This window comes from Eptesicus fuscus, chromosome 4 (genome assembly GCF_027574615.1).
Source record: "Eptesicus fuscus isolate TK198812 chromosome 4, DD_ASM_mEF_20220401, whole genome shotgun sequence".
Lineage (NCBI taxonomy): Eukaryota > Metazoa > Chordata > Mammalia > Chiroptera > Vespertilionidae > Eptesicus > Eptesicus fuscus.
The window spans coordinates 34,235,265-34,247,407 of NC_072476.1; the positions used below are offsets into that span (position 1 = coordinate 34,235,265).

Consider the following 12,143-nt stretch of genomic DNA (forward strand, 5'->3'; position numbering starts at 1 on the left):
CCTCTGGGCTCTGTAAAGAACTATTGCAGGGCCTAAAGGTTTAAAAGTTTTATTTCTACAAATCACAGCTGATGAACACCAAAGCCTTCACACATAGAGACCATGCTCCAACTCGGTCCTGTGGCACTGCTCTGCCAGAAGAGCTGCTATCAGGAAAAGGGGGTGTCACGACAGGCAGAAACCTGAGAAGTCCAAAGTCCTGGGTGGAAAGGGGTCAGGGCCCAAAGGCCTCAGCCAGAGCAGCCCCGGCAGCCGCAGTGTGTGCACTCAATGATCCGGCCCTGCAACAGAAGACAGTTGAGACACCGCACTCAACCATATGCCCCCCCCCCCCCCCCCCCCACACACACACATGTAGTAATCCTCCCACTGAGAAAGTTGACAATGGGAGTCACTCCCTATAGGGCACTCCTCAGAAATTCCTTTATGACAGTTCTGGATGACAAAAATTCAGTTCCCGTGTGAAAATGGAAACAGCTGCTGTTGACACTGAAGTTACAACTTGTACTTTTAAGCTAATTAAACACATTTGGGAAAAAATCTGTGTGACTCTTGTTAATCTGCAAAGTGTACATGATATACCCTGCTATGAGGAGGGGTAGGATTCCTACTGTTCAGGGGTCTCAGGTCCTCTGGGCTGGGGAACTTTCCAGTAGGCCAAGGGGAGAGAATGGTATGCACTTGAATCTGTACAGCAGCAGAAATCTTTTCTCCCACGCCAGGGGCCTGTCCAATAGACAGAAGACCTCAAAGCAGTGGTTATATTTATTTTCCTCTTTTTTTGGAGTAAGACCCTTACCTAAGCAAATAAGATCTGATGGTGAAACCAAACTAAATCCAAAGCAGGCTCTGTTCTGGCCATAAGGCTGGGGGAGTACCTCCAACCAGACGCTGCCATGGAATCTGGTGGTCTCAGAGGATAGGGGCTCCTGCAGCTCTGCCCCCAGAAAACCAACACCCAGAACCTTCCCTTGAGGAGGCAGCCCTCGTTCACTTTCCACTGCTCAGAATGCTGTGCCTTTGACTTTCCAGATGATTCAGGGAGACAGCTGCCTACTGAGCTAAAGCCCTGGCCCAGAGCCGAAACTACAAACTGTAACTGGTCTGCAGAGTAAAGGGTCCCTGTAGTGACAGGAAGACCAACCCAGAAGGTGAAAAATCTGGCTTCAGCTCCCAATTGGACCCACAACTGTCAGCTAAGGGGCTACACTCAAAAGCCACTAATGGCCAACATCCCAGTAACTTCTCTGCATCCTGTAGCCCCATTTCAGAGGGGCTTGTGCTCTCAGCTCAGTTATTGCATACCCAGCACCATTTCCGAGGTTTGGAACTCAAAAGTTCTGACAGAAGAAATAGTGTAATTGAAGTGCTGAGACCTGGAAAAAAGACTGCTGAAGAGTGAGTACTATTGACTGGCTCACCCTTCCCTGACTCGGTCCTCCCAACCACCTTAGAGTAGGTGTTATTACTCCCATTTTGTAAGCGAGGAATTCAATAACTTGCTCAAAGATGGAGTTAAGACTGGCCCCCAGACAAAGCAAATACAATTACTGCCAAACTGCCTAGATGGCTTCCTGAACAGAGGGACTCACTTCTGGGATGAGGGTGGGAAGGAATGGCCAGCAGGACATCCAGCAACCAAATTATTTCCAGTCCCCCAAAAGTATAAACTCTCTTGGTGTCAACTAGGACAGAATTCTGAAGTGAAAGTTAGTCATTATAGGGATAGACATTACCACTTCCAGCTTGCTTTTGGGAACCCGGCAAATGCAATTCGTTCCAAAATTAGTGTCTCGTGTCTGAATGCACCGCAGGCAGCATAAGTTTTCATAACCCTGCTTTTTCCATTTTGCAATCAGGTTTTTGTCTGCATAGCCTTCTTTAATACAATATTCATATAGTTCTGTGAAAAAGATGAGAAAAGGGCATCAAATCATGGTAAAACAAAGCTTGCCCCACCCCTGGCCCATCACTACTCTTCATTAAACAGAATATCCAACATTGCCCCCACCCCTTTTTTTAGTGGTAAGAAAAATCATGGAACTTGCTGAGGTAGCTATAATAGAGCCATTAAGTAAATCTCAAAGCTACTCAAGTTGGAAAGGCTAAGAGAGAATCTAGCCAATTACCTCTGCTTATGGCTTTCCGCTTATAGAAGAGGTCAAAAATATAGCGGGTTTTCTGGTGGTGGATCCTGAAGATAGGCCACAGAGATTCCACTTTCCTCTTTCCCTCATGAGGTTCTGTTTCAGCTGGGGAGAAAAAGGTGTTTGATTTATTTTGGCAGGCAGGGGTACTATGCACAGGATATAGTGGTGTTTTTTTTAAATAAGCAGGAATAAAGAAGAAATCCTACTTTATACCCACTAGGGTGGCTACAATAAAAAATGAGAGACAATTAAAACAAGACAAGTAGCGAGGATGTGGAGAAATCGGAATCCTCACATGCTGCTGGTGGGAATATAAACTAGTGCAGCCTGGTTGGAAAACAATCTGGCAGTTCCCCAGGAAGATAAACAGAGTTACCATATGACTTAGCAATTCTACTCCTGAGTATATACCCAAGAGAATCAGAAACACACATGCACACAAAAACTTGTATGTGAATGTTCACAGAAGCATTATTCACAATAGCCACAAAGTAGAAACAATTCCAGTGTCCATCAACTAATAAACAGATAAAATGTAAACCATACAATGGAATATAACCTATATATATAAAAGACTAAGTGACTGACCATCCAACCATCTGACCGGTACATATGATGCACACTGGCAATTTAAAAGTAAACATTGACTCGCTCATGTGTGATACATATAAAGGTCTCGCTGGCCCCGATCTAGACAGAGTAGGAATATTCCCTACCTGTATCCGTTTTGGGACATGGTCAGTTATATGTTGCTTTTTCTCGAGTTCAAAGAGCATGTGATGATAAAGTTAAAGTTGTAAATATTTCATCACAAGGGAAATTAGTCAAGCACTCTTAAAGTGTTTTTACTCTTAATGTGGTATACAGGGAGATATTAGAATAAGTTTAATCAATTTATCAGTCATTGTTTTTATATCCTGTTTTTGTTGTTTTTATATCCTGTTTTTGTTGTTTTTATATCGTCTTTGTTGTTATATCATGTTGTTATTGTTTATTAATCAATTTATATATTATTTTCATATGCATTTTACCAATTTTCTTTCATCTTGACACTTCTATTATAGAGAAAGGGTAAACAGCAATATTAAAATATTTATTCTAATTAATTTCCTTTCAATGTGCACGAATCCATGCACTGGACCACTAGTTCAGTCATAAAAAGGAATGAAGTACTGATACATGCTACAAAATAGATTAACTTTTAAAATATTACACTAAATGAAAGAAACTAGTCCCCAAAGCCAACCTACCATATAATTTTATGTCTTTAGAGATGAAAGTGGATTACTGATTGCCTAAAACTGGGAGATGTGCGGGGAGGGGGAGGGATGACTACTAAAGGGTATGCATCTTTTTTGGAGTGATGAAATATGAAATTGATGGTGGTGATGGGATGCCCAACTCTGTGACTATACTAAAAACACCCTTTAGCTGAACCCTCTGAAAGGGCAAATTTTACATTGTATGTTTTATATCTTAATATAGCTATTTTTAAAAAATAAAGCAAAAAAATTAAGCCACATGATTTAAACAATTATTTTTTAAATACGTTTTTATTGATTTCAGAGTGGAAAGGAGCAGGAGAGAGAGAGAAACACCAATGATGAGAGAGAATCATTGATTGGCTGCTTCCTGCACACCCCACACTGGGGATCGAGACTGCAACCTAGGCATGTGCCCTGACCAGGAATTGAACTGTGTGAACTTCTAGTTCATAGGTTGACGCTCAACCACTGAGCTATGCCGGCCAGGCATAATTATTTTAAACTTAAAATGCCTTCTTAATTACATAAATTAGAAAACAAAAGATTTTGAAAAATAATTCAAACATAACCTCTGTGAAAACCCTGGTCTTTATCCTTCCAAACCTCTTTATATAGTCTAATAATTTCTCAACATAATTCTGGGCCCACAGACGGGCATCCTAATCATCTTTAAAGTACCTCTAATTTCACTGTCAACCAAAATCCTTTAGGGATAAAAGAAAAATAAAATTGGACTAATCTGAAAGTTCATAGTATGGCAGGCCTGCAGGAAATAACTGCTCCATCTATATATATATAGGATCAGGAAGCAGCTCACACCTGCCACAAGCAATTCTCTTTCTTACAAGTTGATCTTTATCTACCACCTCCTCTTGGTTTTTAGAGCAGAGGAGAAAGGTGAGGAATGGTATAAAAACAAAACACAAAACAACAACAAAACCATACCTCCATTTCTCCAACTTTGAGGCCATTTTTAAAATGTAGGATTTATAATTCAGCTCAACAAATGGTTTCTATGATTGAATCAAGATGCTGGTGCTGAGGACATAGCAAAAGCACACCGTGTGCCTCATGTGGGGAAAGCTCTGCTCTGGGTGCCCAAGATACAGCAGTAGGGAAGACAGAGAAGCCCTGGAGCTGTGTTCCAGGGGAGGAAGCAGATCAACACCTGGTAGTGTTGTAAGAGATGGCAAGTGGGGAAAGGAGGGACTGCCATTTTATATAGATGATTAAAGAAAGCACAAAGGAGATATCTAAACAGAGACTTAAACAAGGGGTCCGGCTGGCATGGCTCAGTGGTTGAGTGTTGACCTTTGAACCAAGAGGACATGGTTGATCGCCAGTGGGAGGCCTGCAGGAGGCTGCTGATCAATGATTCATTCTCATCATTGATGCTACTCTCTCTCTCCTTCTCCCTTCCTCTCTGAAATCAATAAAAATGTATTAAAAAAATAACAAGGGGTGTGGGTGGGCTGGAAGGTGGGCAAAATGGGTGACAAACTTCCAATTATAAGATAAACTAGAGGCCTGATGCACGAATTTCGTGCAAGAGTAGGCCTTCGCAGCCACGGCGGCTGCCTCAATCCCACAGCTGCAGCCCTGGCTTCGTCCAGGACATCCGGTCTAATTAGCATATTACCCTTTTATTATTATAGACTAGCTTTCCCGTTGCAGGAAAAATCCTGCAATAGGATTTCCTGCTGCACTCTACCCCGCCTCTGCCCCGCCCTTGTCACCCACCCCGCCTTCTCCTCCAGCCCGCCTGAGTTTCCCTTCGCCCCCGGCCCCACCTCCGCCCCGCCTTTATCACCCGCCTCACCTTCTCCTCCAGCCCGCCCGCATTTCCCTTCGCCCCCGGCCCCGCCTTAGCCCCGCCCTTGTCGCCGGCCCCGCCTTCTCCTCCAGCCCGCCTGCTTTCCCCGTTTGCCCCTGGCCCTAACTTCGCTCCTCCCCTCCCCCCCTTTCGACGCTGTCTTGATATGCAAATTAGCCGCCATCTTTGTTGGGGTAATTTGCATACTCATCCTGATTGGTTGGTGAGCGTGGCTTGGCTGGTGGGCGTGGCTTAGGTGTAGCGAAGGTGCGGTCAATTTGCATATTTGTTTATTATTATAGATAAGTCCTGAGGATGTAATGTGCAGCACGGTGACTATAGTTAACAATACTGTATTGTACATTGAAAGTTACTGAGAGAGTAGATCTCAAATTTTCTTATCACAAGAAAAATACCTGTAACTATGTGAGGTAATAGATATTTACTAAACTTATTGTGGTAATCATTTTGCAGTAAGGTATAAATATATCAAATCATTGTTGTGCCCCTAAAACTAATACAATGTTTTATGTCAATTATATCTAAATTAAAAAAAGAAAGAAAAATGAGGGGCAAATACGCTCGAGAGGCAGAGCTAACAGCAATGCAAAGGCCCTGAGGCAGGACTATACTGGGGATCAAGGGACAGCAGAAAGGCTGGGGGTTGATGAGGCGAGTGAGGGAAAGAAGTAGGTGATGGAGCTCAAGAAGGAGCTGAGGGTGAGAGTGTGTTTGACCTGGAAGGTCACAGAAGGACTTGGGTTTTGCTCTCAGAGGGAGGTGAACCACTGCAGGATCCTGAGCAGACAGTGATATAATCTGACTTAAAACTCTCACCCTGGCTGCCCTGTGGAGAAGACGGCAGGGAGAGATTGAAGTAAGCCAGATAAGAAGTGAGGGTATGCCGAAACCGGTTTGACTCAGTGGATAGAGCGTCGGCCTGCGGACTCAAGGTCCCGGGTTCGATTCCGGTCGAGGGCATGTACCTTGGTTGCGGGCACATCCCCAGTAGGGGGTGTGCAAGAGGCAGCTGATCGATGTTTCTCTCTCATTGATGTTTCTAACTCTCTATCCCTCTCTCTTCCTCTCTGTAAAAAATCAATAAAATATATTTAAAATAAAAAATATATATATATATTTCTATATAAAAAAAGATTCTTAAAAAAAAAAAAAAAGAAGTGATAAAAGGAGCCAGATTTTAGATACATGAATTTTCTAAGATTTCACTATGAACAACTTTAAATATACACAAAAGAAAACAGTTTATTGAACTCCGAAGTACCTCCCAATAACAGTTTATTGAATCACCCACTTTAATAACTATAAGTTACCTAGTTTAATTTTATCTGGTTTTCTCCACGTTTGCGAGTGGGGAAAGAGGAGTATATTGAAATTAATCTCAAACATCAACCATCACATTAAAAAATATGTATCTTGCCTGGCAAGTTTAGCTCAGCAGTTGAGCGTTGACTTATGAACCAAACGTTCACCGGTTCAATGTTTCTCTCTCATTGATGTTTCTATCTCTATACCTCTCTCTTCCTCTCTCTAAAATCAATAAAAAAATATATTTTAAAAAAGTTTTAAAAATATGTATCTCTACATACTAAAGACCTTAAAAGATATCTGTAATGCCAATATCCCGCCCAACAAAATCAACCATTATTTCTTATTAGCATCCCATATTAAATCCATGTTCAATTTTCATCGATTGCCTCAAAAATATCTGTTGACAACTATGTGTCTGAATTAAGATCTAAACAACGGCCAGATGTTGTATTTGGTTGATCTGTTTCAAGTGTTGTTTATCGGTAACAGTTTTCCCTCTCCATTCTGCCACGCTTTGTAGGAATCTGGATGTCTTCGATGATTGGATAGGAATAAGAGGGGAATCAAGGAAAGCTCCACAGTTTGTGGCCTGAGAAGGGAAGCAGCTTTGAGGTGGGTGAATGAGGACTTAGTTCTGGACACGTTAAGTTTGAGATGTTTTTAAATATCTAAATGGGGCCATCCAATAGGTAGTTGGTGGAGAGTCTAGTGTGGAATCAGGGCTGGAGAAGACACTTGGTCACCTGGGTAGAGGTGGCTGGATGAGAACACTGGGGAAAGCTGGGAGCATGACGCCATCCTGGAAGTGGAACCTTCCTATGCTTTTGAATCTTCTCTCAATCTTTTAATCATAGCATCACCTGCATTTTAAAAATCCCTTTTTGGACCCATTTTCACAAGATCATGTGAAATATTCTTTTTTTTTTTTTTTTTTAGAGAAAGAGAGAAAAAGAGAAAGAAAAACACTGATTGGTTGCCTCCCATATAAACCCCGACCAGTGATCATGAACCTGTAACCCATGTGTGAGCCCAGACTGGGAATCAAACCCACAACCTTTTGGAGTACTGGACGATGCTCCAGTAGACTGAGCCAATGGCCAGGGTAAGATCATGTGATCATTCTTGGCTATCGTTTTGTACAGGTTCACACACAAAGGGGAAGGCAGTTTTCAGTGGATGATGTGGAGTCTCGTCACTATGAGAATATAAGAAGCCAGGGGTAGGGGACATCATGCCATAGTCTATAGACTTTGTTTTTACCTCTTTGCTAATGTCAAAAACTGCCCATTAACTTCAAAATCTGGCAACACTTCTTTTATGGTACTATTATTTAAAGGTCTAATTAAATGTTTATTATGCAAGTGTTGATTATGCTCGATTTCCAACTAGTTTAAAGTCCTTATAAAAACAAAGTTATTTACAAGTCTCAGTTACAGTCCATAGAAAAAATGTCTTTGTCAAATCCCCATATAACCCTCTGCCACACGTTATTTCCTCAATCTCTGCCCCTTAGTCCCTTTTTTGTGGGGGACTTACAGAACAACAGTGGCTATACACAAACTTGAGTAATGAGCTAAGGGACATATGAAGAGCTGAGAAGTTGTACTGAGCTAGGAAATACTGGGGACAAACAAAACTTTCCTTCCTAAGTAATAGTGCCAACTGCTCCAGTGTGAGTGGTTCTGTTAATGGCCCTCAGATCAAGAGAACAGGGCTGGTAATGCCACTGGCTTTGTGCTTCTTTGCCAAAGGCCACACATGGCCAGAACACTGCCACAGACTCCACAGGCAAAACTTGCACTGGAGGCTACAGAATGGAAGCTGGCAGGCTTTGTTTGGCTCCTACCCAAAATACTTTTTTCAGTTTGAATTTTAAATTAGGAGAGTTCACACAAAACAGCTGGCTTTTTGGCTTGTCTTGAGGGGGAAAAAAATTTAACACATTTGGAAATGCTCAGCCTGTATTCGATATGGTAAAATGGGCTCCAGGTAAGTAGCAGCCTCTGCCCCTCTCCAGTCTGCCACATCCCCAGAACTCCCTCCCTCCCTATGGTGCCCAACACTGAAGCCAAGTCTGGTACCACCTGGCATCTACTCTGCTTTCTTTACAGTAGAAGAGTAAAATGGGAAAGCAAAGAAACGCTGAAGGGCAACATGGTTCAATAAAAATGGGAGAAAGAATACTTCTTTTGGAGGTAAAGAAAATCATATACTTCTAAATACTCTCCCCCCCAAAAGTCATCCCTTAAAAAATGGAAGATTTTTTTCAAGGACTCGTAAAATCTCATATATTATAGCACTTTCCAAAGTTCCTTTATTTTGAATAAAAATCTGTTTGGGGAAGAAATTGCTCAGCCCAAAATGATCTTGATTACTTTAAGTTCTGGGTATTTAATAGAGGTTTTGAAAAAAAAAGAAGCAAAGTAATTTAACACTGATTTAGTAATTACTGTTGTGGGTATGACTTCACAATAAAAAGGTTAGATTAGTTACCTCAAAGCTTTAAAAAAAGACCACTTTAAAAAGCACTTTAGTAAGTTGTTACACTGTGATCATATAAAGCCAACAGATGCTTGTGACTTATGATAAAATTTCCAAAACAGCACACTACACTGATTCACAAAGTACAGAATCATACAGCATTTAGAGGGAAGTGAAGATGGTGCATTCTGGACAACTGGTTGATGATGCAGAAACAAAGATGAGGAAAATAGTGTCAGAAACCCTAAGAAAAATCTGAATAAATGTTTCAGAAAAAAGTGAAAAGAACAGGATTTTCCAAGTAAATATATTTTGTATCATTTAAAATATATATGCAATCAAAATAGTAATTATAGGTAAACTAATTTGATCTATATTCCCTAAAACGTTTATATTAAAATTGGCCCAAAAATGTTTTTGAGGCCCCTTTTATTAGTGTTATCTTACTTTCTGACACTTATTGCATTCTTATGACTTAGTAAGCAAACAAAACAAATCAATGTCTGGAGGCCACAGTAGTGCCCTCTCTCTTTGCATTTTAGCTTGGCCCATAGAGACATCTAAGCCCAGACAGGAACTCAACTCACCTTCTCTCATCTTTTGATCTAATTCATCCAGTGTTGGTTCAATCAACTCCCAGCCATCTGGGGGAGCTTTCCGGCTTCTTTTGACTTTAGGCATTTTTCCCCACAAGATAATTTGCAAAGATCTAGGAGGGAAAATTAAATGAATTAGTTTCTGATCCTCAGATCACCAAAGGCCTTCACCAGCCTCCACTGTGTACCTTCACTTCACTAACTCTGTTATCTAATTTGTAAAATGGGGATAATAGAACTTATGGGGTCATTGTGAAGACTTAACTATAACTGCATGTAACATGCGTGGCTTTTAATGTGGTTTTTTTTTGCTGTTATCATTAACTGACACCAACTATTAGCCTGGCCTTGTACTGGATATTGGGAACATAGAACAAAGAATAAAACACAATCTCTGTCCCTGAGAAGGTGACATTCTAGCAAGGAGATAGAAAGTAAAAAGGCAATTACAAAAAGTGTGATATCTGATTGAGGGAGCTGAGATGAGTGTTTAAAAAGGAAAAAGAGCCCTGGCCTCTGTGGCTCAGTTGGTTGGAGCCACCTCCTGCATACCAGATCTCAGGTTTGATTCCCCAACAGGGCACATACCTAGGTTGTGAGTTCAATCCTTGATCTAGGCACATACAGGAGGCAACCGACCAATGTAAGTCTCTCACATCAATGTCTCTCTCTCTCTAAAAAAAAATAATAAAATAATTAATTTTCTTATTTTTAAAAAAAGGGATAAAGGCCATGTAAAACAAAAGTACTTCAAGGCTCCTTCCAAAGAGTTTAACTGAAATATCTCTCTTCAGCTACAGGCTCAGGTTCTTTTCTAGCTCTATCAATTACTCTGCGACTTTGGGGAGGTCACATTCCCACTCTGGTAATCAGTCTCATCTGTAAAATGAGGGCAGTGGGTTAGCTGGTTTGTCAACATCTCTTTTTAAACTAAACAAACATACTACATAGAGGCAAATCATGTAAAGCCCATATAATAGTCCAGCCCAAATGTAAATAGTAAAGAAATATTTTCAAACCTCATAGCATATACTAGATGGCAAAGAGAACTCAGGTTACCTCTTACCTTTTTTAAAAAAATGTATTTTTTAATTGATTTTTTTACAGAGAGGAAGGGAGAGGGATGGATAGAAACATGGATCAGCTGCCTCCTGCACACCCCCTACTGGGGATGTGCCCGCAACCAAGGTACATGCCCTTGACCTGAATCGAACCTGGGACCCTTCAGTCCGCAGGCTGACGCTCTATCCGCTGAGCCAAACGGGTTAGGGCTACCTCTTACCTTTAAGCATAGCAGATTCTCCTCTCCCAAATTCATTCAGTCCCTCCCTTCGGTCCGGTCCTTGACAGCTTACAAAGCCCCCTCCGCACCCCACAGCTTCCTTTCATGAATTTCCCCTAACAGCCATACAGGAATTAAACTCCAGAAGGTTTACTAAAGTCAAGGTCGCACGGCTTGGAACTGGCAGCGTATGACTCTGATTGGAAGCTCGGGACTCCCAAATCCGTGATCTTTGCACTTGTCTCCCCTACGCTGAAACTAAAGAAGGGTGGAATCTGGTGCCTGCCCCAGCGCCCGACGGCTGGGAGAACAAAGACACGGGAACAACCACTCCGCAGTCACCCAGGGAAAGTTCGAGGGCCCCGGCCCAGCCTGGGAGTCAAGAGGAGGCCTCTCAAGGCAGGTAACAGGTAGGAGGTAAACTAAATCAAGAAGAGGTGTCGGCAGGTGTAAGAGAAGTAGGAGCGCTCGGCAGAGGCGGCAAGTGGAAAGACTTTCGGAAGAAAGGAGGGAAGACGATACCACAAGAGCGGGAGGAAAGGTTCATAGAGAAGACAGCATCTGAACCGGGCGTACAAGAACAAGCAGATTTTTTACAAAAAAAAACCAACACAACCCAAAAAACAAAACACGTTCTTGGCAGAGAAAACAGCGTATGTGTGTGTGTGTGTGGGGGGGAGGGGGGGAGAAAGGGTGGAAACAAGAGAACTCCCAAATCTCCCGTCCCCTCTGCAGAACGAGCGAGGCGCCACCTCCTCTCCGTAACTCACCCCCATCTCCAGGGGCCCGAACCCGTCCCAGTCCAGCCGCTCAGAACGCCCTCTAGGCCAGTGCAGACCTCCACTCCCTGGCCCATCTTTACCAAGATACTCGAGAACAGAGAAAAACACCCACCTCTAGTGCTGTCAGGTAGCCGGGCTCAGGCTCCCAAAGAGGGATAGAGCAGCAGCCAGCAGCGGAGTAGTCGTCGCTACCGTCCCGTCCACTTCCGCTTCCCAGATTATCCCTTCAGGATGAGGTCCTCGCGGAGCCCCGCCCCACCTCGCGCAAATATTGCGTCATCTTAGGTGCCCAAAGCCCTGCCTGTAAAGAAAACCAGACCTGCCGCTGCTTTTTTGCTCTCACTTTCCGAGGGTTGGCCAGCCGACTCACGCGTCTCTCCGGGCGGGGTGAGTGGGGGCGCTGTTGCCCGGCAGCACGCGGACGAGCCTGAATTCAGGCGGCGCG

General features: G+C 42.8%; 1 protein-coding gene across 1 annotated transcript; it reads right to left on the minus strand.

The window, feature by feature from the left end:
- Positions 1-33: 33 nt before the first annotated feature.
- On the minus strand, positions 34-12,141 carry BUD31 (BUD31 homolog). Its single transcript, XM_008141374.3, has 5 exons — positions 11,811-12,141; positions 9,626-9,747; positions 2,130-2,252; positions 1,737-1,903; positions 34-281 (listed from the first exon to the last, which is right to left on the minus strand). Exons 2-5 carry the CDS (start codon positions 9,717-9,719, stop codon positions 231-233), a joined length of 435 nt encoding a protein of 144 aa, XP_008139596.1. The 5' UTR covers positions 9,720-9,747; positions 11,811-12,141; the 3' UTR covers positions 34-230.
- Between the last annotated feature and the right edge of the window lie 2 nt (positions 12,142-12,143).

Excerpts from the sequence above, each read along its gene's own strand:
- BUD31 (XM_008141374.3), bottom strand. The coding sequence starts at position 9,719 with ATGCCTAAAGTCAAAAGAAGCCGGAAAGCTCCCCCAGATGGCTGGGAG. Across the intron at positions 2,253-9,625 it reads AGATCAAAAGATGAGAGAAG|CTGAAACAGAACCTCATGAG; the intron begins GTGAGTTGAGTT and ends TTTTCTCCCCAG. Across the intron at positions 282-1,736 it reads CCAAAAGCAAGCTGGAAGTG|GGCCGGATCATTGAGTGCAC; the intron begins GTAATGTCTATC and ends CTTCTGTTGCAG.